At 36.6% G+C, this 22,996-nt stretch overlaps 3 protein-coding genes across 6 annotated transcripts; 1 reads left to right on the top strand and 2 right to left on the bottom strand.

Moving 5' to 3' along the window:
* Positions 1-98: 98 nt before the first annotated feature.
* LOC125240043 lies at positions 99-14,207 on the bottom strand. Of its 4 annotated transcripts, XM_048147871.1 has the most exons (6): positions 13,870-14,207; positions 13,591-13,726; positions 11,987-12,066; positions 10,601-10,846; positions 9,065-10,062; positions 99-1,560 (listed from the first exon to the last, which is right to left on the bottom strand). In XM_048147871.1, exons 1-4 carry the CDS (start codon positions 14,026-14,028, stop codon positions 10,832-10,834), a joined length of 390 nt encoding a protein of 129 aa, XP_048003828.1. In that variant the 5' UTR covers positions 14,029-14,207; the 3' UTR covers positions 99-1,560; positions 9,065-10,062; positions 10,601-10,831. The 4 variants fall into 4 exon arrangements, with proteins under 4 accessions (XP_048003828.1, XP_048003829.1, XP_048003827.1 ...); XM_048147872.1 differs by lacking the exon at positions 9,065-10,062; XM_048147870.1 differs by lacking the exon at positions 10,601-10,846.
* Positions 14,208-15,458: 1,251 nt separating this feature from the next.
* LOC125239982 lies at positions 15,459-17,137 on the top strand. The gene is made up of 2 exons (XM_048147775.1): positions 15,459-15,858; positions 16,761-17,137. The coding sequence occupies exons 1-2, from the start codon at positions 15,539-15,541 to the stop codon at positions 16,963-16,965; spliced, it is 525 nt and encodes a 174-aa protein (XP_048003732.1). The 5' UTR covers positions 15,459-15,538; the 3' UTR covers positions 16,966-17,137.
* Positions 17,138-18,463: 1,326 nt separating this feature from the next.
* On the bottom strand, positions 18,464-22,983 carry LOC125239898. The gene is made up of 5 exons (XM_048147663.1): positions 22,803-22,983; positions 22,640-22,728; positions 22,390-22,514; positions 19,833-19,909; positions 18,464-19,251 (listed from the first exon to the last, which is right to left on the bottom strand). Exons 1-5 carry the CDS (start codon positions 22,879-22,881, stop codon positions 19,106-19,108), a joined length of 516 nt encoding a protein of 171 aa, XP_048003620.1. The 5' UTR covers positions 22,882-22,983; the 3' UTR covers positions 18,464-19,105.
* Positions 22,984-22,996: the final 13 nt, after the last annotated feature.

Below are 22,996 nucleotides of genomic sequence, written 5' to 3'. Positions count from 1 at the left end.
AAAAAAACATTTATACATTTTTTAAATCAGTATCAAAATCTGGCTGGTGTGAACACTTATTTATTTATTTAAACTTTATTGCACAACTAAAGAAACATGTACAAATGGCGGACTTAATGCCAAAAGGCATTCTCTACCAGTCAACCATTGGGTTAAACAGAGACATATATGTTGGCGCAGGAGAAATAATAGCTAATAGAGACAAATATAATCGTGACATCACTGACTTATATGAAAACAACAACACTTTTGTATAAAAGCAGCTTTACATATTGCACAAGCATGGGGCTTTTCAGTCGTGTGTATACGCAAATGAACTTTCAGAGTATAAGGTTCAGCAAATCGTTTACTACAAAATTTACATTCAAAATTCTTCGCCCCAGAATGAACAACCAAATGTTTCTTCAAAGTCCATTTATAACCAAAGATTTATCCGCATTATTGACACGGATATTTCCTATTTTTTTTTTTCAAATGTGAATACTGAACATGAGCACTAAGGCCCCGGAGCTAGCATTTTTATAACAAATATCACATTTATATTCAGGTTTTTTGAGATTTGGTCAGCTAAGTGTTGTAGCCGTTTTTGATATTGCAAAAACACTTCGTCACACTCTGGGCATTTGTACGTAATTTTGCTATGATATTTTCTGACATGATAAGCTCCAGTAGAAGCATTACGAAATTTTTTTTCGCAAATTTTACATTTTAATTCATTTTCCTTAATGCAGCGTGCAGTCTATGGTGGGGTAGGAACTTTTTCCCGCAGTAATGGAACACGAAATTGGCACTACGTTCGTTCATGTGAACAGAAAGGTTTTTGAAAAACGTAAATTCTCTTTTGCAAAATGTGACATCGAAACTTTTCGGATGTCATATCAAAACGTAGAAGTCCATGAGATGACTTGAATTTGGAAAAGTTAAAATAAATCTTATTATGCTTTTTTAATAAATGATCTATCAAAATATCTATACTTTTTAAAGTTGTATCTGTTACTTACACCTTATTTCGCTAACTTAGGTTTTTATTAAGTTCTTTGGTGTTTTTAAACATCTGGATATTTCCTTTTCGGTGACATTGTTATGTTTATCGTTAATACGGATTTTTAATATTTGAAAAACAAATGTGAGCTGTCGCAGTATAGGCAAGTGTATTTATATTTGTTAATATTCTGTAATTGCAGTATGGTCGACTTGCGGTGCAGATTCTGTCTAGAGTCTGCACCGCACATCCTGGCAGAGTGCCCCTCTCTAATGCGCACACGTAACATGATTCTGGGCAGCTACCAAATACACCCAGAGGATGTGAGGTATCTCGATCTCAAAAAGATACTAAAAATCTTTGAATTTGTAGGACTTGATCGAGAGTTGTAGGTGGTGATCACAATAGATCAGAAATGGTCGCAGTGATACATAAGGCGCTCTGAAGCCTTACAAAGCCCCTAACCAAGAAGAAGAAGATGGTCGACTTTTCCAATATAAGTGTGATGTTTGATTTGAGATGACGGTTTTCGATGTAGCTTTCGGGAGTCGCTTTTGAAGATTTCCAGCATGATGATTCTGAAAAGAATGAAAATTAAATATTCATTAATCATTTTAGTCCTACGAGCGCAAATAATTGACCACAATCGCAATTAAAACAAAAATCTTAGTTTTTAACTGCAAGGTTTTTTAATCGCTGGCTAGATTAGACAAGTGGTACTTCCGAGATCAATTAATGAAATTGGATGCCTAAAATACTGAAATTTAAATATCAGTTTCTCTATTCGCAATTAGATGTCAACAGTGTGTAATTTTTGACGTGATAACGTCTAATAACTCGTTACTACGGGCAGCATGCACGAAAAAGATGACGTCATTGTCCCGTTTCGCAATATAGCTTTAGCGCCATCTATTGGCGCGCGTTGGAACTAAGCGGCTGATCGATGCGCTCGGTATGGTTATAGCGTGTGGCCTGAGTAAAGCACCACAGCTGGGACAGATGGCGCGCCCGTGTGTTGTTCTCGTTAAGCTGAGTTTAGACCAGCAAGTTATTGCTGCAAGTTTTGAGACGCAACTATAGGTAAGAGTGAGTGGCAAATATCTGCATCTCTTTCTAGCATATACTTCTGTCTCAAAACTAGCAGCAATAACTTGCATGTCTAAACTCAGCTTTACAAAATTAATTATTTTAATTTATACGATTTTTTACAGAACATATCCCGTCTGAACTCATCATAGATTTAGAATTATTAAACTAGATTGTGTAGTTAGGTCAAAAAGTGTGTCCACATGAGAGGTCATTGTTTGGGCTGGTGTCCCTCTCGCACTTACTGACAATGTCAACATTATTCAGTGAACGTCGTTTTTAATTATACAAATCTTTGATTTATTGGCATCAAAATAATTACATTGTAATTACATTGTAATTATTTTCCAATTAGCTGGGGAGTTTATTGCAAAACCTTAAATTTTTTGACCAAAGCATGAAACTTGGCACAGTTGTTCCTTATATCAAAATAAGCCGATTAAGATCGGGAGCCTTCGGGAGCCTCCCCCCTGGGGCCCGGGAGGGGGGGTCAAAGTACCGCTTCACCCGGCTTGGTTTGAAAAATTCTAACTTACCCCGTTTAGTTAATAGGTCATGTTTGGTATCGTTTTCGAGTAAATCAATAACGTAGAATTCGTTTTTAGTACTAAAATTATAATTTAATGGTAAATAAAATAAAAAAAATAAAAAATTTGAAATTTTCATCCATGATTTACAAATTCAGGTCATCATAAATGACAAACTGTTTGCTTTTTCTATAAATAAAAAATATAACATGATAGCCTATTTAATATAGATTATAAAAAATATAACTTTTATCCACCTTTACTAACGTTAAGTTCCACAAAAAAATTACTTTAAGACGCGCGGCGTCGGGACGCCGCGAGCGTAATTTTAAAATGCCTTTATTTTAGAAACTCTATTAGACCCCGTTTAGCTATTAGGTCATGTTTGATATCGTTTTCGAGTAAATCAATAACGTAGAATTCATTTTTGGTACTAAAATTATAATTTAATGGTAAGTAAAATTAAAAAAAATTAAAAAAATTGAAATTTTCATCCATGATTTACAAATTCAAGTCATCATAAATGACAAACTGTTTGCTTTTTCTATAAATAAAAAATATGATATGAAAGGCTATTTAATATAGATTATAAAAAATATAACTTTTATCCACCTTCACAAACGTTAAGTTCCACAAAAAAATTACTATAAGACGCGCGGCGTCGGGACGCCGCGAGCGTAATTTTAAAATACCTCTATTTTAAAAACTCTATTAGACCCGGTTTAGCTATTAGGTCATGTTTGATATAGTTTTCGAGTAAATTAATAACAAAGAATTTATTTTTGGTACTACAATTATAATTTAATGGTAAATAAATAAAAAAAAAATATTCATCTATGATTTGCAAATTCAAGTCAACAAAAATGTCAACTGTTTGCTTTTTCTTTAAATAAAAAATATGATGTAAAAGCCTATGCGTATGTCAGCAAACACCCAGACAAGTTTGGTGGAAACTTCCTTCACGAACTGCTTGGTGTCTGATGACCATGGTCCAAATGTTTCAAATGCAATTGCCGCAAATATGTGGTAGTTGTTTTTTAAAAATGCATATTTGCGCGTTTAAACTGGGCGTTTTGCAGCAGCAGTCCCTGGTTTCTGGGCCGAACGTTAGACGTTGGACGGAGCCAAGGTATCCACACAGGTCACGCCCCACGCCAAGGGTCGTCCCAGAAACCAAGGCAAAAGCGAGCAACCATCAGGCCGCTTTCCGTCTGCTGCTGACAAGCCGACAGGTTCGAGGGTTGTCGGTATGTTCGCTGTGCCGAGAGCCTTGCGGATTAAATCGTTAAGTGCAGCGTGTCACAAAATTCGGCCAGCACTAGACTGGCAGTGGAGTCCGTGGTGTCCTAATGCGTCGGCAGCAAGGGTGTGGTTGGCATGTCTTTAGCCCCAGTCTTAGACAAATGGCAGTATATGATGAAGTAAGGCAGCCTCGGAAGGAGGTATGTTCTCCAAGTGTCGATCTTTTCTAGTAAAGAGGTTCTTCCGGCACTCATTCACTGCTGCGTAAGGACCCTTGATCTGAAACAATATGTGCATTGTCATTTTATTTAAACAGATTCTGCAACTATCAAATTACAACATTTTGGTGGATCACCTTCACTATTACACACTTACCTATCATACAAAATAATTACAAACTTTAGTAGAATCTGATTAGCCTATCTATGATATTGCTCCATCTCGTAATAGTTTGAAGCCTTGGGTGGCCATGTTTCTCCCTTGTTGATCGTTTCAAGCTGCGTTTATCGTACCTATCCCATACTATGTCTAATCTAGAAACGTTTTCTTTTGGCTTTGAAGCTTAGCCAGGCCACCCAAGGTGTCAAACTATTACAAGATGGAGCAATATCAGAGGCAAATCAGATTCTACTAAAGTTTGTAATAATTTTGTATGATACGTAACGTAAGTGGGTAATACTGAAGGTTACGTGATCCACCAAAAAGTTGTAATTTGATAGTTGTAGACTCTAAAATGATAATGCACATATTGTTTCAGACCAAGTCGTTGCGTAACGGTGAATGAGTGGTCGAAGTACCTACCTCTTTAGGTACCAGAAAAGATCGACAATTGGAGAACATACCTCCTTCAGAGGCTGCCTTGCATCAGCATATACTGCGCACAGTGTACCAGGGGCCCATTTCTCGAAGCTACAAGTTACAATTTTCAACTGGTTGTCAGTGTCTAATATGACAAGTTGCAAAGAGACTTCCGCTTGTAACTTGTAACTTTCAGTTTTGAGAAATGGGACTCAGGGCGTTCTTGTTTGGAGTCAGGCGTTGGTGCCACACCAAAATTTGCCAAGTCCGTCTTCTTGGGGATGGAAGGAAGAAGGAGACGAATGGGTAGTGTGGTACCCATTCGTCTCCTTCTTCCTTCCATCCCAGTCAGGCAACACTGAAGTGGCCAGTATATGCTTAGAAGTTACAAGATGTAAATGTAAATCAGGTTGCAAACACTTCGTTGTCCTATGAGTATGAGTAGAGCCTTCTGTTGTCCTATGAGTATGAGTAATCTGTCAATTAGGACACCACAGACTAAACTATAAGTGCTAACTTTTCAGTGTTGGATACTCTATGGCAGTTCCGACTCAATTATAATAAGCTCATTATAATTGACTTTAGTTAACTATAATAATTTCAAAAATAGAACTTCATACAATTTCTATACTAATTTGCTATATCTGGCAAATTTTCCTGCATCTGAAACACATTTTTTTTATCTGTCGCGTTATCGGCCAATCAGAGACGGTTATTACAAACAATTGGTTGCTAGGTAATTCGATGTTGATACAACGGTGAACGACTCTATTGACATTAATTTTAACTTGTGCATGAATGGTGATATTTCCGTCCATTGATGATGAAGATGATGACTCGTAGAAAAAGTATTGTATACAATAGTGATATAATTAAGCTTTTCACTCTCGTACCGTACTACACATGGTACTCGACTGAAAAGTTTTGTATTATATCACGATTGAATAAAATACTATTATATAAATTTCTTACAGGATTCACTACAATGAATAAATAACAGGTACAGTCGGTCTTTAGATCGTGTGGTCCGACCCAAGTGTTGCCGTTGTCGACACCGGAGTCAATAATAATGAATCTTTTTCTATTTATGCATTAACACACCTCTGACACTGACGATCAAATATATGAAAGAGGCGCGTTCCCCGCACACAGTCTAAGCTCGCGTAGGTGAACGCGTACTATCCTTTGTGAATAGGCTTTAATATCATATTTTTATATTTATAGAAAAAGCAAACCGTTTGACATTTATGGTGACTTGAATTTGCAACTCACAGATTTTTTTTTTTAATTTCATTTAACATTAAATGGTCATTTTAGTACCAAATTTAACTAAATTCTACGTTATTTATTTACTCGAAAACGATACTAAACATGACCTAATAGCTAAACGGGTTCTAATAGAGTTTTTTAAAATAAAGGCATTTTAAAATTACGCTCGCGGCGTCCCGACGCCGCGCGGCTTAAAGGTTTTTTTTATAAAACTTAACGTTAGTAAAGTTGGGTAAAAGTTATATTATTCATAATCTATATTAAATAGGCTTTCATATCATATTTTTTATTTGTAGAAAAAGCAAACAGTTTGACATTTATGATGACTTGAATTTGTAAATCATAGATGAAAATTTCAAACTTTTCATTTTATTTTATTTTATTTACCATTAAATTATAATTTTAGTACCAAAAATGAATTCTACGTTATTGATTTACTCGAAAACGATACCAAACATGACCTATGAACTAAACGGGGTATGTTAGAATTTTTCAAAGCAAGCCGGGTGAAGCGGTACTTTGATCCCCCCTCCCGAGCCCCAGGGGGGAGGCTCCCGAAGGCTCCCGATCTTAATCGGCTTATTTTGATATAAGGAACAACTGTGCCAAGTTTCATGCTTTGGTCAAGAAAAAAAAGGTTTGGCCTCTTTTTGTCGATAAACGTCCCCACTACAATTCTTTGAAATATATCGAAACCCTAGTTTGAATATAACACTAAAATAATATAAGAAGTTATAAAGTCAGGTAAAATATATATATAAAAATACTACTATTATGGCTCATTAACACTGGCCACACGTGCGAGAGGGACACCAGCCCAAACAATGCCCTCTCATGTGGACCGTTTTCGATAGTTCAGAATAGCGAAAACGGTCACCTTTTTGTCTCAGTAATAAGGTTCAATTTAGTATGGCAAAAAATGTGATTCCGCTGTCCCCTGTCTTTGGAACTCACTGACAATGACATTTGGGCCGCTAAACATGGTACAATAGGGACTGAGCTCACACTTTTTTGCCATACTAAATTGAACTTTATCACCGGTGCAGAAAGGCGTTCTTGTCAGACTAGTAAAAGTTTTTGGCTTAACAACTCAATCTAGCTTAATATATATAAATCTATGGCATAGAACAACATGTCGGGTCCCTATATATAGGTCTAAGGTTTTATTTGAAAATTGAAATGGTCATACAATGCCAAAAATTGTAAGTATTTGCAATATTACTTTCTATTATAGTAAAACATATATTTTTTAAGGATTATAATATATATACGTATGTTTTTTCATAGCCAAATCTGGTCTGCTTTGGCAAACATTGCCATCATTGCGGTAAATGGATGGAGCGAAGAGCTTTGAGGAAAGATTGTAAGTATTCACTTCTGATAATTGTGTTAAAGGTTTTTTATCTATCTACTCACACCAGTATTCCCAAAAGTTATTGGCAAATTACTAGAAAGAGTGCAGAGGAAGTTCTGTAGGCACATTTACAAACGACTGTACGGATATTACCCATATATGTATCCATCTCTATTCGTAACAGGAATGGTTGGTCTTCAAACTTTAGAAACCAGACGGAAACTGCTGCATATTATGCATTACCGCCAACTGTTTCACCATAGAGTAGATGACGCATCCGTGCTTGAGAGAATGGGGCTGCAAGTGCCAAGAGCGAATGTGGTGGTTGGCATGCCGGGCGCGGTGCCGGCGCGGCGGCGGCGGCGCCTGTTCGCGGCGGCCGGCGCACCGCTCGAGCCCGAGCTGCTCTTAACCGCATCATGTTGGAGACAGACGATATTGACATATTTGCTGATAGTGTTGGTGTGTTTTACAGAAAACTCTTAAGGTTCATAGACTCTACACTCCTTAGGTGATTAATGTAATAACCATAGTTTAACTTTTAAGTGTGTTTGCTTTTATTTATGTCAATTTAACATGTACATAATTATATTACCACATAAGTGCTTTGGTGAAATACTGTTAACTTTTATGTATTTTTAATAAATAAATAAATAAAAAAACGTGAAAAAAGTCCCAGAATCGGGCCCCTTTTGCTATACTCTGACCGCCCCTGTCTATACTACTGTAATGTTTGACGTTATCACGTTAAACTACCGTCCGTAAACCGACTTTACAGACAACCAATTTTTTTTCTAAATGTTTAAAATCTATATGTATTACCTACTTATGTTTATGAGTTATATTGACGACCGGTCTGGCGCAGTCGCTAGTGACAGTAGTGACCCTGCCTGCTGCGCCGCGGTCCCGGGTTCGAATCCCGGTAAGGGCATTTATTTGAGTGATGAGCAGTTGAGCATAGATATTTGTTCCTCAGTCATGGATGTTTTCTATGTATTTATATCCATACTAATATTATAAATGGGAAAGTGTGTGTGTCTGTTTGTTTGTCCATCTTTCACCGCAAAACGGAGCGACGAATTGACGTGATATTTTAAGTGGAGATAGTTGAAGGGATGGAGAGTGACATAGGCTACTTTTTGTCTCTTTCTAATGCGAGCGAAGCCGCGGGCAAAAGCTAGTATTATATATATCGTTGTCTGAGTACCCACAACACAAGCCTTTTTGAGCTTACCGTGGGCCTCAGTCAATCTGTGTTAAAATGTCTTATAATATTTAATCTGGGCGACCGAGCTTCGCTCGGTTGTATTTTAATATATCACGTCTTTAGATAATAAAAAACTCTTATAAATACAAAAACAAAAAAAAAAGACAAAAAACAAAAACTTCATTTCTGGCCGGGATTCGAAACCCTGACACTTACGATCTATCTGCGTACATTAGACCGACCTCGTACGACTGAGCTAAGCGGAATCGATGTGCGCGCGGCGAAATTAACGACCATATTTTTACATTTACTAACGCGAAAGAAAAACTCATGAAAACTCAAAAATTCGCGTTTTCCTTGATCTAAGGCTACGCTAGATCGATTTTTCACCCCCGAAAACCCCCACATAACAAATTTCAGCGAAATCGTTAGAGCGGTTTCCGAGATCGTCGGTATATATAAATAAATATATAAATAAATAAATAAATAAATAAATATACAAGAATTGCTCGTTTAATAGTATAAGATTTATTTGTTGTTGGATGTGAACTCTAGGCCTACCAAATCATCATTAGACATTAGTACAATAAAAAAAATACCTATGTAGTTTATTCAGGGCACATGAATCTCCTATCGTTATCATGAGCTCTCATATGCTCCCTCAGCGTGTAACTCCTCGCATAAGCTTTACAACACACTGTACAAGTAAACGGTTTCTCCCCGGTATGTTTCAACATATGTTTCTTCAACCCATGGTTAGTTATAAACGCCATGCCACATTCTGAACATTTTTTATTCTTATGCCCGTGCGTCTGTCTTATATGCGTTGCTAAATAATGTTTTATATTGTATTCTCGAGCGCAAATAGGGCATTTAAATTTATGTGTAATGTTATGCGCTTCAGACATATGCTTGATTCTATCGTTATAGTGTTTCATAGGTTTAAAACATATCTGGCATTTTATAACACGTTTTGAATGCGCGCTCTCCATATGATTAGCTTTAGATGTTCTAGTTTTCAGTACTTTCCCGCATTCTGAACACGGGAAACTGCCAGTATCGTGCGTGCGTTTATGAACCTTCAGCCTTTTAGAGTTGAGGAACGATTTCCCGCAAACATCGCAAATACAATTAGCATAATGTTCATTCAGATGCGTCGTCAACGTTCGAAAAACATGAAACTCTTGCGTACACAAATGACAAGTATACGGACTCGCATCGACTTTATAATCAGCGATGCATTCCCTATAAATAACCTTATTATGAACGTCACCAAGATGGCGCCGCATGTTTTCGACATCGGTCAAATTCAAATTGCAATGGCGGCATTCCAAATTCGAAATTTCGATTTGGAGCGAGCGTGGGTAGCGTTTTATTTTTTTTAATTCTCCCTCTATGTCTGAATGCGTTTCGTTCGTGTGGGTTCTTAGTAAGTTAAGTTGTATAAAGTTTTCGTGGCAGAAGAAGCATTGGAACCAGCTTTTGTGGTGACGGAAGGGGCAGGCCGTGGTGTTCCTCAGGACGGCGCCACACGTCAGCATGACCCGTCTCCGCTCTGATATTTGCTTGATTGCGTTTATTTTGATAAACTGGTTGCCTGGGAACGAAAAGAAAAATATACACAAACTGGAATTTTCTTAATAGAATAGAATAGAATTCATTTATTTAACGTCAAAACATAGTACACACAAAAAGAAGGCATGCAAACAAAACATACAATGGACGCTAAATAGGACCCTCACTCAGCATGATGCCGGCAACCCGCAGCGCTGGTTTTCTGTGTGTGGTGTGCTGGTTAATAATAAAATATGTAAACAATGAACGCAAGCCAGCACAATAGCACATATCAAGCGTTAGTAGCAATGAAGTGATGATCACATGGGTTGTTAGATTTAGGGAGGGGGGGGGGCATTCATAAAATCTTTGGGATAAATTATCATTGTTCTTCTTATTGTTCCCTATGTGAAAAGGACGCCATCTATATTAACTAGCGACATCTAGTGGCGAGTAGAAACAACTATTTTCATATTTTTTATATCATTGCCAACTTTATCATATGGGTGGATGGAATGGTTAATTATGCAGGATTACAAATAATAAACTTACTGTTTACACAATGAATACTAATGACTAACCTGCAATTGCATTATCTATTTTATCATCAGTTTCTTCACATTCCAGGTCAATATTTTCCAAATTATCATCAATAATATTGTCGTCAATATCTTGACTTCTTTTAGACAATAATTTCAGAGGAGTATCGGAATCACTGTCAGAGTCATTTCTAGTTTTTCCTTTAGCTCTTGAATGTTTATGTCTTTTTCTATTTACAGATTTATTTTGTTTCAATGTTAACTTCACATCCTTTATTGGACTTGATTCTGTAACAAAAGGTAAATAAATAACTTATTACATAGTTTAGTTTTAAGTTTCGATTATAAATTTGCTCTTTAATGTTATAACAAATTAAACATAATATGTCAAGATAAATTATTTGTATATGGTACTCATTTAAGTGAATTGTAGAAATTCTTATAAGTAATAAAGATTTTTTTAAACCTACATAAATGTTATATAATAACCTACATCGTAACTAAATCAGTTATTTATAAAGCACACATTTGAATAAAATTACTAAATTTTCTATTAAATTATAGTAAAAAGTTATTGGTGTGTCTTGAATATTTTTATTTATCTTTAATATAATGGTTTTCTATCTGCTTAATGGTGCCCCCACACTGGCTGTTAAATAACATTTGTAACAGTTCGGTGTAGAAGCATGAACACCATAAGTCAGTGCCGGGCAAACTTTTTTCATGGCCTGGGGAAAATAAGGAATTTCAGAAAGGCAGATTTACACCAAAATTTTTTTCTACAGTGCTGGTCACATGACAGACTATTTTGAAGTACAGGTACAGCACAAGAAAAAGCGGGCCTCAAAAATGCAGATGGTCTAGAGCAGCGGTTCTCAAACTTATTTTGCCATGGAACCCTTTTAGAAAGTAAAACATCTGACGGAACCCTTAATTTTTTTTATTGCAATCTTTATTTTAATAAGCAATCATGATAGTAAAATCTAATCACTAGATTCTAATGTGAGGTATTACATGAAGCAGTTTTTTTTATTTTTTAACAATTGGTGAATATTTGGTTATGGAAGAGAGTTGAAGTTGCATATCAGGTACCCAAAATTCACACGGAGCCCCCAGAGAGGCTTTGCGGAGCCCTAGGGGTCCGCGGAGCACACTTTGAGAATGGCTGGTCTAGAGAACTGAGAAGGGCGTGGATGAATGTCGCAAGAAACAGGAAGCATTGGAAGACTTTAGAACTTTTAGAAGAGACCTTCGTCAAAGAACTAGTTGGAGTTGCCGATGTAAATAAATAACAAAATATGTACTAGAAATGAAACTTCGATAATAAAGGCTTTTTTTTAAGCACCAAAGGCTGAATAAAGTCCTTTTGCAGGGCTAGAGATGGCATATAGGCTCATTTCTCACCACTGGAGTAAGTAATGTTAGTACCTGTTCTAGAAATTTCCTCTTGTTCAGCAAAGCCGTCGCACAGAAGTCACTTGGTTCAGTCTTTATCATTTCTATACAGTCTGAAAAGTGAAACAATATTAAATCAAGCCATAATTTAGTTTAGTTCATAATAAATCAGTGTACCCACATATGCTAAAATTTATTTATTTATTTATTACACGCAACTATGGGAACAAATCAAATTATTTTAACAAATATTCTGATTTGTGTTTTTATGTAGTCACACTACTATATATAAATTAAAAATCGAAATAAGATGTCATATATTAAAGAAAAAATGATGTATATTTATTATAGTTTAGAAATATATTATTATTATTATTTGTATGTCTTACCATATCTCGGGACCATGGGGTCCCGGACTTTTGGGAGGCATGTGTGGGGCCGAAGCCAACAGCACAGAGGCCCTTTTAGACACTTTAATCTAAAGGCAAGGGATACACCTGGCGGATACCATCCCCGAGCGCACAATATGATACATCCGGAGATGGTCCCCGCCAGGTGTAAAGACTATTTCAGTGCAGCACTTTTGTGTTGCGATGGGAACTAAGGTCATAGGCTATTGTTGTGCAAGTTGGATGGACTGGATAATGGTCTATGGGGAGACTATCGGACACCTGCCATGACAACTAGTCTCAAGATTGTAAAAGACAGGCGGTGACTCGCCAACTCATTGAGTGGGCCCTGCAAAACGGCCGCACGCATGGTGCGACAACAGAGCAACACTTGAAGAGTGGCTGAAAGGTTGTCGAGAGGTGAGACTGCGGTAGCCAGATCCCGGTGATCCGTTCAGCAGGCCGCCGGCGTTATGACATTTTACACTTCCAACCTGGAGCATAGGTCCCGCTCTTGCGAATCCACTCTGGCCGGCCGGTTAAGGCAAGCGCAGAGGCGAGGGCTAGATGGAAGTGCCCTCTGGAATAGGGGTCCGCGGTGTCGCCACTCACCGTCAGCTCGCCACAAGCTGCCCCCGCGGGCTTATTATTATTATTATTATTTCGTTTTAGACAGGCAGCTGATGCTGGTACGTCTAAATCGTAGTATACAGTCGTTTACAAACAGTACTTATACAATATTGCTAAAGTTTAGACCTAGAGTTTCATTTGTTGCATAAAATCACAGTCTGTTTTTTAAATTTTATCCAAAACTAAACATTTGAGTGTCAGGAAAGGAAAAGATGCATTATTACCTAAAGAAAAGCACGTTTTAAAGTATTATCCCGTGGAGCGTCCTATAGACACACGGTGTCTATATAAATAGTATAATATAATTAACAGACTTGATAAACATTTAAAACTAAAATATAAACATTAACTATAGAACAACAAGTGCAGTGATATACACGCATCAGCTATCAGCTGCTAGTGTATCAAATAATATAATAATAATAATAATAATTTAGGGGGGCGGGCGCTCCATGGGTTAATGGAACAAGTGAATATATCTATGTTAAAGAGCTTGTCATTTTCATTAAATATATCAGAACAATTTTTTTTTTATATCACATGGTGGCAAACACGCATACAACCCAATAACCGTAAACAGTCAGTCACCACATCCTATAGTCGCCTGCAACTACTTACCTTTCTTACTAAGGTATTCCGTGAAGAATCTGTCCGCTTCTTGCACTTGTTTCTTGAAGCTGGTAGCGCCCCGCAGGTGTCCCAAACATAGCGCACACACCAACCGACTTGGACCCCATTCCGATAAGTAGGAGAGCTAAAATTCATACAAAATATATTCAATTACTGCTTAACAATTTTTATAGGTATATCGGGTAATTTACAAAGTATGGACATAAAAGGGGCTACTATATATTGATGTTGAAATAGCTAACATGTTAGTATTAAAATAGTACTTACAGATATCCCGTAGCATTCCTGCAAAATATCTGAAAATACCTCTTTGATTCCAGTCTCTGTTACGTATGATGCTGTAAGGTCCCACGTGCCGCTGGCTGAAAGGCAGCACCGACAGACGTCTGGTTGTGATAACCAGCTCTTTAAATTCTCTACGTCCATGATTTTATTTAGAAATTACAAAAATCGAGGAAAAAGGAAAATCCTATTGAATTTATGTATATGTGACATTATGCTGTTTATATGTAAACGGAAATCCAGATGTATAGCTCGATCTCATTCAACATGGTGTAAACAAGTATATTATAAAAAGAGACAAAGACATTATTTGACAGTTTTTAAAGGACCACCACATTTTGTAGCATTATATTATTATTTGAGACAACTTTTTGAACTTTGTTTACTGACGCCTGTCACAAAAAAATAGTGACTCGAATACGATGATTCGTTTAGAAATTAATTTTTCGCATCAACCTTTTTTGTATATTCAATACACAGATTCAATATAATCCGAGCAAGCTCGATAATATAATATGAATAATGTACTAAAAATAGTAAAAATAAGAAGTAATATGATTGAATGATTTATTTACTTTGTTTTTTTGTGAGAATAAAAGACAGAAATAATAAGTAAAAACAGAAAGAATATAAAAGTCAAATTATTAGACGTTCATATTCATATTCATATTCATATTTCTTTATTGCATCCATGGTGTTATAAGATGTTACAAAGTAGGTGTGCTCATGGACCCTATTAGGGCGTGGCAACATATTTATATGCTATAACTACATTTACATTAAACATTAACACTACACATTTTACTAGGTAAAAACAAAAACTTAAGTATTAACGCTTCATATAAATTTATAAATAAATAAGTTATTTAATTGTCCATGAACTCTTGGAGAGTATATGGGCATTCATTAACAAGATAAGTTTTGAGTTTATTTACAAAGTTAACATATTTGTGTTCATTTTTTATATACTGGGGGATCTGGTTGTATATTCGGATGGACATGGAATAGGGGCCTCTATTGAACATATGAAGATTAGCTGGAACTGCTTGAATAAGTTTATTGCGGATGCGTAAGTTATGATGTTGAGGTTCAGGATTATGAGGGCTGGCAAATAAATTTTCGTGTTTCCGTACAAATTTACAAGTTTCTAAAATATATAGTGATGTTAGGGTGAGTATCTTTAAATTTGGGAAATGTGGCCTACAACTGTCTTCATTATTTAAGTTTGTTAGCACTCGTATGCACCTTTTCTGTAGTAGAAATAAATCATTAGTGTTTACACTATTGCCCCATAAAATTATACCGTATTGCAGCCAAGACTGGGCAAAAGCGTGGTAAGCACTAATAGCGGTTTTTAAGTTAGTGTTTATTAAAATTTGTTTTAGAGCATATGCAAATCTGGATAATTTGATTGAAATTTTATCAATGTGGGCTTTCCAGTTCAGGTTTTCATCAATGTCCAAGCCAAGTAGGGAACAGGCGCTGGTAAGTTTTAAAGGTTGTGATAAGTATGAATAATTAATTAATAATTAGTTTATCTACTGTCACTGTCAAAAAATTAAAATTTAGCCGATTTGGGATTTGGCGCGCACCACACCTAAACCACTTGCTGAATTAATTTGTTGATATTCTAAACTAAAACAACCATTTCACAATGCGTAACGTCGAAATCAAAGCAAGAATAACCGACTACGAGAACATTTGCAAAGTGGCTGCAGAACTCAGTCAATCTGACGGAACCATTATAAAGCAAGACGATACTTTTTACAGAGTAAACGATGGTCGTTTAAAGATGCGTTTTTACGCGGACTCGTCGGCTACACTGGTGCGTTACGATCGTGATGATGAAGGCGGACCAAAGCTGTGTAATTATGAGTTGCTGGAGTTTTCGGCGAACGAAAGTGAGAAGGCGTCACTGCTGGATAACATGTTGAAGAAGTGTTTAGGGGCTCGAGGGCGAGTGGTCAAGGAGCGGTATGTTATAAGTTTCTGAATATTGTTTTAAAGTTTCTTCCATTTGTTAAATCTTGAACACAGATTGGGCCCACCTCGGACACTGGCGATCAAATATATGAAAGGGGCGTGTTCCTAGCACACAGTCTAAGCTCGTGTAGGTGAACGCGTACTATCCTTGTATGAGTGAAATATGACAGGTCGACTGTTCGCGTTTTTGACAGGTGGTAACTGTGAAGTAACCGAGAGGGGGTTGGCAGCACTTTACCATACTGTATGATAGTATTCTGTATTATACTGTGGATTGGGTTAACAATGTGACGCAATGTTTATATTAGGTTTCTGTCTGATAAGAGTGATAAGTAAACAAAACACATTATTGATCTAGAGATCCAACTGGAAATCAATGTGTTATTATGAACTAAATTTTCTAAAGTATTATTTGCAGTAGAATTATTTTCTTTTGAGTTATTGAGTTGACTCAAAATTATTAAAGAAAATACATACATACATACAATCACGCCTGTATCCCTTAAAGGGGTAGGCAGAGCACATGAAACTACTAAAGCTTCAGGGGCACTCTTGGCAAATAAGTGGTTAAAATAAAACAAAACTGTGATTAAAGAAAATATTTTTGAAATACTTATAAAGAGCTCTTTCCTTTCATATGTAACACAATATGGTACAAATACTTTGATTTTTAATTTTCACTTTTACACCCCCTATGATTAATTTTCTTTATTTAAATTACATGTCCGTCAGGTTTACATAAGTGTGCCTTTCAAGTTAATCAGTTTAGTAGAAACTTGCCATACAAAACATTCCCCTACAAAAACTAGTTTGGAATGGAAACAAGCACAGTAATCCTACTAAAGGCTTGAAACATCTGCATTAATTTACAGAAGTTTGTTTTTACTTTACAGCAAGCTGTACATGGTTGACCAGACCCGAGTACACATAGACACCGTCCAAGACCTCGGACATTACATGGAGTTGGAGGTGGTGCTGCGGCCCGAGCAGCCGCTTGAGGAAGGACAGGCCATCGCTCGGGACTTGCAGACCAAACTTGGAGTTAAGGACGAGGATCTGATTGAGTGTGCCTATGTTGATCTGTTAGATAAGAAGTAGGGTGTCATGGCTTTCAAAACGTGAACCAATCATTTTATTTGATTTGATGAAATATAAAATTAAGGAACAAACCAAATTATTTTATTGAATATTTTTTTGATATGTTATTTTCAAGTAGTCACACTACTATACACCCTGTTTTTATTGAATTCCGTTAACTTTAAGGGAAGGTTCTTTAGATCAAATAGAATTAATTTTTATAAGAAACTAGCGTCTTAACTCTTACGGCTATCGTGTTATTAAAAGAATAAAGATAATTACTGAACAAGTGAACATGTGTGACAGCCTTTACCAATTCCTAATGTTGTTTGTATTGACATGTGCCGTCAATCACTTGACACTAACTTGAATGTTATTCTTAAGGGTCTCTCACACACTAATAAATTCATTTATTATGTACTAGCTTTTGCCCGCGGCTTCGCTCGCGTTAGAAAGAGACAAAAAGTAGCTTATGTCACTCTCCATCCCTTCAACTATCTCCATTTAAAAAAATCACGTCAATTCGTCGCTCTGTTTTTCCGTGAAAGACGGACAAACAAACAGACACACACACTTTCCCATTTATAATATTAGTATGGATTAAAATGATGAAACAATTTTTTTTGCGAATTTAACTAAAAGTGATATACAGGGTGGTTCCTGATAATGTACCTAGCTACGTGTACGAATTTAACGGGGAACAAAAAAAACACTATATATACGAAAGAAAAAACGACAAGGCCCACTGGTGGCCGAGCCGGGATTGATGAAATAATTTGATTTGTTCCCTAGTTGTATGAACCAATTCTTTTATATGCCATAGAATGTAAAGATACTTCCAAATACTGAAAATGAGCCTTATGAAGGCTAGTGATGATTTTTGTAAAACTGGCTCTAGTTTTTAATGAAAATTCTTGCATCATGATCAGAGATCGGATTTTTGTGCGTCATCTCATACTAAAAGTCATTAAAATGACGTAAGTCACTAAGAATATCGCAAATCCGTCCGATCTCTGATCATGATGATTGTTTATTTCCATTGCTTGCTCTTTAAGGGCCCGTAAGCTTAGGTTAAGATAAAAAAGGCTGTAATTTGTAAAAGTTTATTAAAATAATTGTAGTCTTTCCTTACAAATAAAATATTAAGGATGTTACATGAACATTTATTTTATTCTATGTACTATGTAGATGGTGGTTGATCAGACTTGCTAGCAATAACTGCCAGTATGGATCTGTTCAGAGTCACACATATGTAGTACAGTCGACTACAAACAGATGTATCCATTTTTTCACCTTATTACAATGGAATAAGATGAAAAGTGGATACATCTCTTTGTAGTCGACTGTACATAAAAAAAAATATATAGGACATTCTTACACAGATTGACTGAGTCCCACAGTAAGCTCAAGAGGGCTTGTGTAGTGGGTACTCAGACATCGATATATATATAATCAAATACTTATATACATAGAAAACATCCATGACTTGGGAACAAATATCTGTACTCACACAAATAAATGCCCTTACCGGAATCCGAACCCGGGACCGCGGCGTAGCAGGCAGGGTCACTACTGACTGCGCCAGACCGGTCGTCACAATATACATAATAGTTTAATATCGTATTTTCTGAAAAATATTTAACATGCTAGTTCATCAAAATTCAGTACTTTTCGTTCAGTCAACCAATCTGAATCCTAGGCCACTGTAGAACCCTTTTACAGTAAAAGTCAAACTGACTTCTATAGCAAATAAAGCACGGTGTCAATACGACAGGGTTCTAGAGTGGCCTGGGATTCTAATTGGTCGACTGTACAAAGACCAACAAAGTCAGAGAGTTACTGTCAGTGTCAATATAAAATAGTGTAATTTCATAATAATATTCTAATAATGACGCTATCCTAATCTGGAAGCTGGTTACCATACAATGGTTACGAATTGGTAATGATTTAGTCTCATTTTGTAACCAGTTACAACACGGGATTCTTTTTCCCTTTCCGAAGCCGGTTACCAGACGTGGTTACAAATCAGTAGGTAATGGGAAAGTCCCAATTTGAAGCCAGTTACGAATTGGGATTTTTTTCCCGTTTCGAAGCTGGTTACCAATTTTAGTTACGAAACGGTACTAAAGGATTTATAGTCAGGTTCTTGGTTGTGAAGGTGTCAATTGGGTGGCATATTCTCTTTGTCGGTGAGCCGCCACTCGGGCGCGGCGACTGCCTCCGCCAGCCGCCAGAGGGCAGCGCTGGCGTCCGGCTGAACCTCTATACTGAACGGCTGTAGTAGCTTCCGGGACTCGCTTTTCACATCTGATATGTTGCTCAGAAAATCATTGTTAATTCTATAAAAATAAGTTTTTCAGTACAGATGGTCGTTTTTTTACGCACTAGTGCGAGAAGTGGTTCATTATATGCCAGATCGAAACTTCGGAGGCTCATCTGTACTGAAAAACGTCGTACGATACACGTGCGAAAAGGAAATTCGTAACTCGTGTCGATTTAAAACACTCCCTTCGGTCGTGTTTTAATTTATCGCCACTCGTTTCGAACTTCCTTTTTTACGCACTTGTATCGTAATGTACTATTTTGCAAAAATTTCATTTTTGGCACTTTATCGCCTTTCTTTCAACAGTCTACTGCTCTCCGAGACTTTAAAAACCCCTTACTCGATGGGGATACGACTTTTCATAACAAGAGTTCCTATGACCACCTTTCTGCTCCATCATCAGATCAGCTCCATGATACCATAATATTGCATTGTCACGTGATTTACATATGTGTGCAAAATTTCAGCTCAATCGGAAACCGGGAAGTGGGTCAAAAGTTTCTACGTTTTGACGCACACTAACATACTAACAAGGTAAGTTGAATAAAGCTTGTAAAAAGGATACAGCCTTTGCAAATGTTGGGTGGTGCTGTGTAGTCAAACCTCACTCCTGTCAGCTCTTTGGCAACTTCATATGATAACCTGTAAAACATAATCATAACCTGTAATAATCATAATAATCACAAACACTTATCCCCTTCATCATAAACGTCTAAATTTATCAAGCTGATAAAGTTCGTTTGTCTCTTTCTGATGTATTGGTGTGATAGAAAAGGACAAACGAACTTTATCGGTTTGATAACTTTAAAGGGGGTTGATGTTGATAGAAATATCAAAGGAATAATGTAGTCTCTGTTAAATTAATCAGAACCGGTATTCTTAAAAATCTGTGAAATAGCTACTATTTTTAACCCCCGACGCAAAAACGACGGGGTGTTATAAGTTTGACGTGTCTGTCTGTCTGTTTGTCTGTCTGTGTGTGTGTCTGTCTGTGGCATCGTAGCTCCTGAACGGATGAACCGATTTCGATTTAGTTTTTTTTATTTGAAAGCTGTGTTAGTCGGGAGTGTTCTTAGCCATGTTTCATAAAAATCGGTCCACTAGGTCGCGGTCGGGGGTTTTTTCAAAATTTTAATTTTGAATTGTATTATTAAGTTTTACATAGGATTGAATCATGTTTCTAATAGATATCAATAAATTATCACATTATCAGATTGTTCTAGTGAACGTAAAATAATTAACAAAGAATGAAACAGAATAATACTCATTCATTTATTTATGGAATAAATACCAGTATTCAAATTTCAATATTTGAGATTGATTGTGATTACTGATTAAAGGTATGGCAAAAAAAAAATACATGTGATATGTTCCTGACCCCCCCACCCCCCATGGTGATATTTGGTGATTTTTCCATGACCCCCTCCTCCCCTATACAGCATGACATGATTAATGAACGCACCAGATTAAAAAAAACCGGCCAAGAGCGTGTCGGGCCACGCTCAGTGTAGGGTTCCGTAGTTTTCCTTATTTTTCTCAAAAACTACTAAACCTATCAAGTTCAAAACAATTTTCCTAGAAAGTCTTTATAGAGTTCTACTTTTGTGATTTTTTTCATAATTTTTAAATATATGGTTCAAAAGTTAGAGGGGGGGGGAACGCACTTTTTTTCCTTTAGGAGCGATTATTTCCGAAACTATTAATATTATCAAAAAACGATCTTAGTAAACCCTTATTCATTTTTCAATACCTATCCAACAATATGTCACACGTTGGGGTTGGAATGAAAAAAAAATATCAGCCCCCACTTTACATGTTGGGGGGGTACCCTAATAAAACATTTTTTTCCATTTTTTATTTTTGCACTTTGTTGGCGTGATTAATATACATATTGGTACCAAATTTCAGCTTTATAGTGCTAACGGTTACTGAGATTATCCGCGGACGGACGGACGGACGGACGGACGGACGGACGGACAGACAGACATGGCGAAACTATAAGGGTTCCTAGTTGACTACGGAACCCTAAAAAACAAACCAAAGCTTTTACTGTTAACCATACTTTAGTCTGTTCAGAAAGAGAAAAGTAGTGAAATGTATGGGGTCCAATACATTCCAAGACTCTTTTTCTTTCCAAACAGACTCTTTCAATTTTATTGTAAAGTCAGGTTAATACCAGCAGGAGCAGCGGCTGATCCATACAAGCCGATTCCCACAGGCTTGCCTAAAATTGATTAGTAATTACCTACTAGTAAAGGTAGGTTTCTTATTGCTCAGTATTGCCTAGCAGAAAATTTTCACCAGCCGCCACTCACTCTGACTCTGACAGTCTTTGGTGTTCAATAAAGAATACTTTTTTTTTATTGGAGGGACACCTTCCACAGATCAACCTCGCCCCAAACTAACCAAAGCTTGTACTATGGGTGCTAGGCGACAATAAACTTATATAGATAAATACATACTTATATACATATAAAACATCCATAACTCGGGAACAAATAGGTATCTATGTTCATCACACAAATAAATGCCCTCACTGGGATTTCAACCCAGGACATTAGCTTAGCAGGCAGGGTCACTATGCGCTAGGCCAGACCGGTTGTCAATGTACACAATAGGCTAGTTACCTATACTTAAAATAAAATATTTTATACAGTGCATATATTATAACTAATTAGTACTCAATTTCCCAATTTATGTTGAATATAGTTACGTAAAATCAATTTCGCATGTTAGTATGTAAGGACATAATGAAGTTTTTGTACGCCATCAGGCAGAGTATAGTGCTACATATATGATATTGTTTACCACCACTGTAATCAGTTTGACATATACTTACAAATAAAACACTTTGGACTTTGGACATGAAATAAAGCACTACCTAATTAGAAGAAAAATATGGACAATAGTTATGTTTAAACATAATTTATATTTAATAAGTCAAAGAGAAAGATATAAAGTAAATGAATTGACCGTGATGTCACTCCTCAGTATTTCATAGTAATTCCATATTAGCAAATGTTTTGACAGTTCTTAAAAGCTGATTTGACTACTAGGAAACTAGCCTATTGTGTAAATTTGACCACCACTGGTATACTATCAAGTCTGTATAAATTACTAACTTGGCCTGATCAAGCCTTGTCTGGTCGTTGTCAGAGATGGTGACCTGCCCAGGGAACATCGCGCACAGTCGGTCCAGCTCCGAATACCGGTTCGAAACCTCTTCTAACTGTCGTAACAGCTCCGCCTACGACCAAACACACAATTTTTTTAACTAGTTAAGTATGAACAAGGAAAGATGCGGAATAAATGTAAAAATTGTCTATTTCAGTCTAAGAAAATGTCTTAACGATTCTTTAGTAAACAACTCACGTTCTTTTTCATTTCCTGAGCTAGTTTCTCTTCGAGTTCAGTATTTTTCTTCCGCGCTTTTAACTGCTGCTGGTCTTTGTCCACTTTTTCTGTTTATAGAACATAAATTAACAATGAAATACCGACATAAACTTTAAAATAAGCGTATCAGTGTAAAAATTACCTTCAACTCTTTTACAGAAAGCATCTAATTGATGACATATATCTAAATATATTGGGTCTTTCTTCTCCTCTAGGCTCATTTTTGGAGATAAGTGAATAGATGAAGATATAAAATAAAGTTATCCCAGTACAGTACACTCAACGCAACGCCAATCAAAAGGATTCCGAATTCGAACTCGAACGACTAACGAAATG

Source organism: Leguminivora glycinivorella, chromosome 26 (genome assembly GCF_023078275.1).
Source record: "Leguminivora glycinivorella isolate SPB_JAAS2020 chromosome 26, LegGlyc_1.1, whole genome shotgun sequence".
Classification (NCBI taxonomy): Eukaryota; Metazoa; Arthropoda; class Insecta; order Lepidoptera; family Tortricidae; genus Leguminivora; species Leguminivora glycinivorella.
The sequence above is the reverse complement of the archived record's forward strand: the minus strand, read 5'-3'. Positions and strand labels throughout refer to the sequence as shown.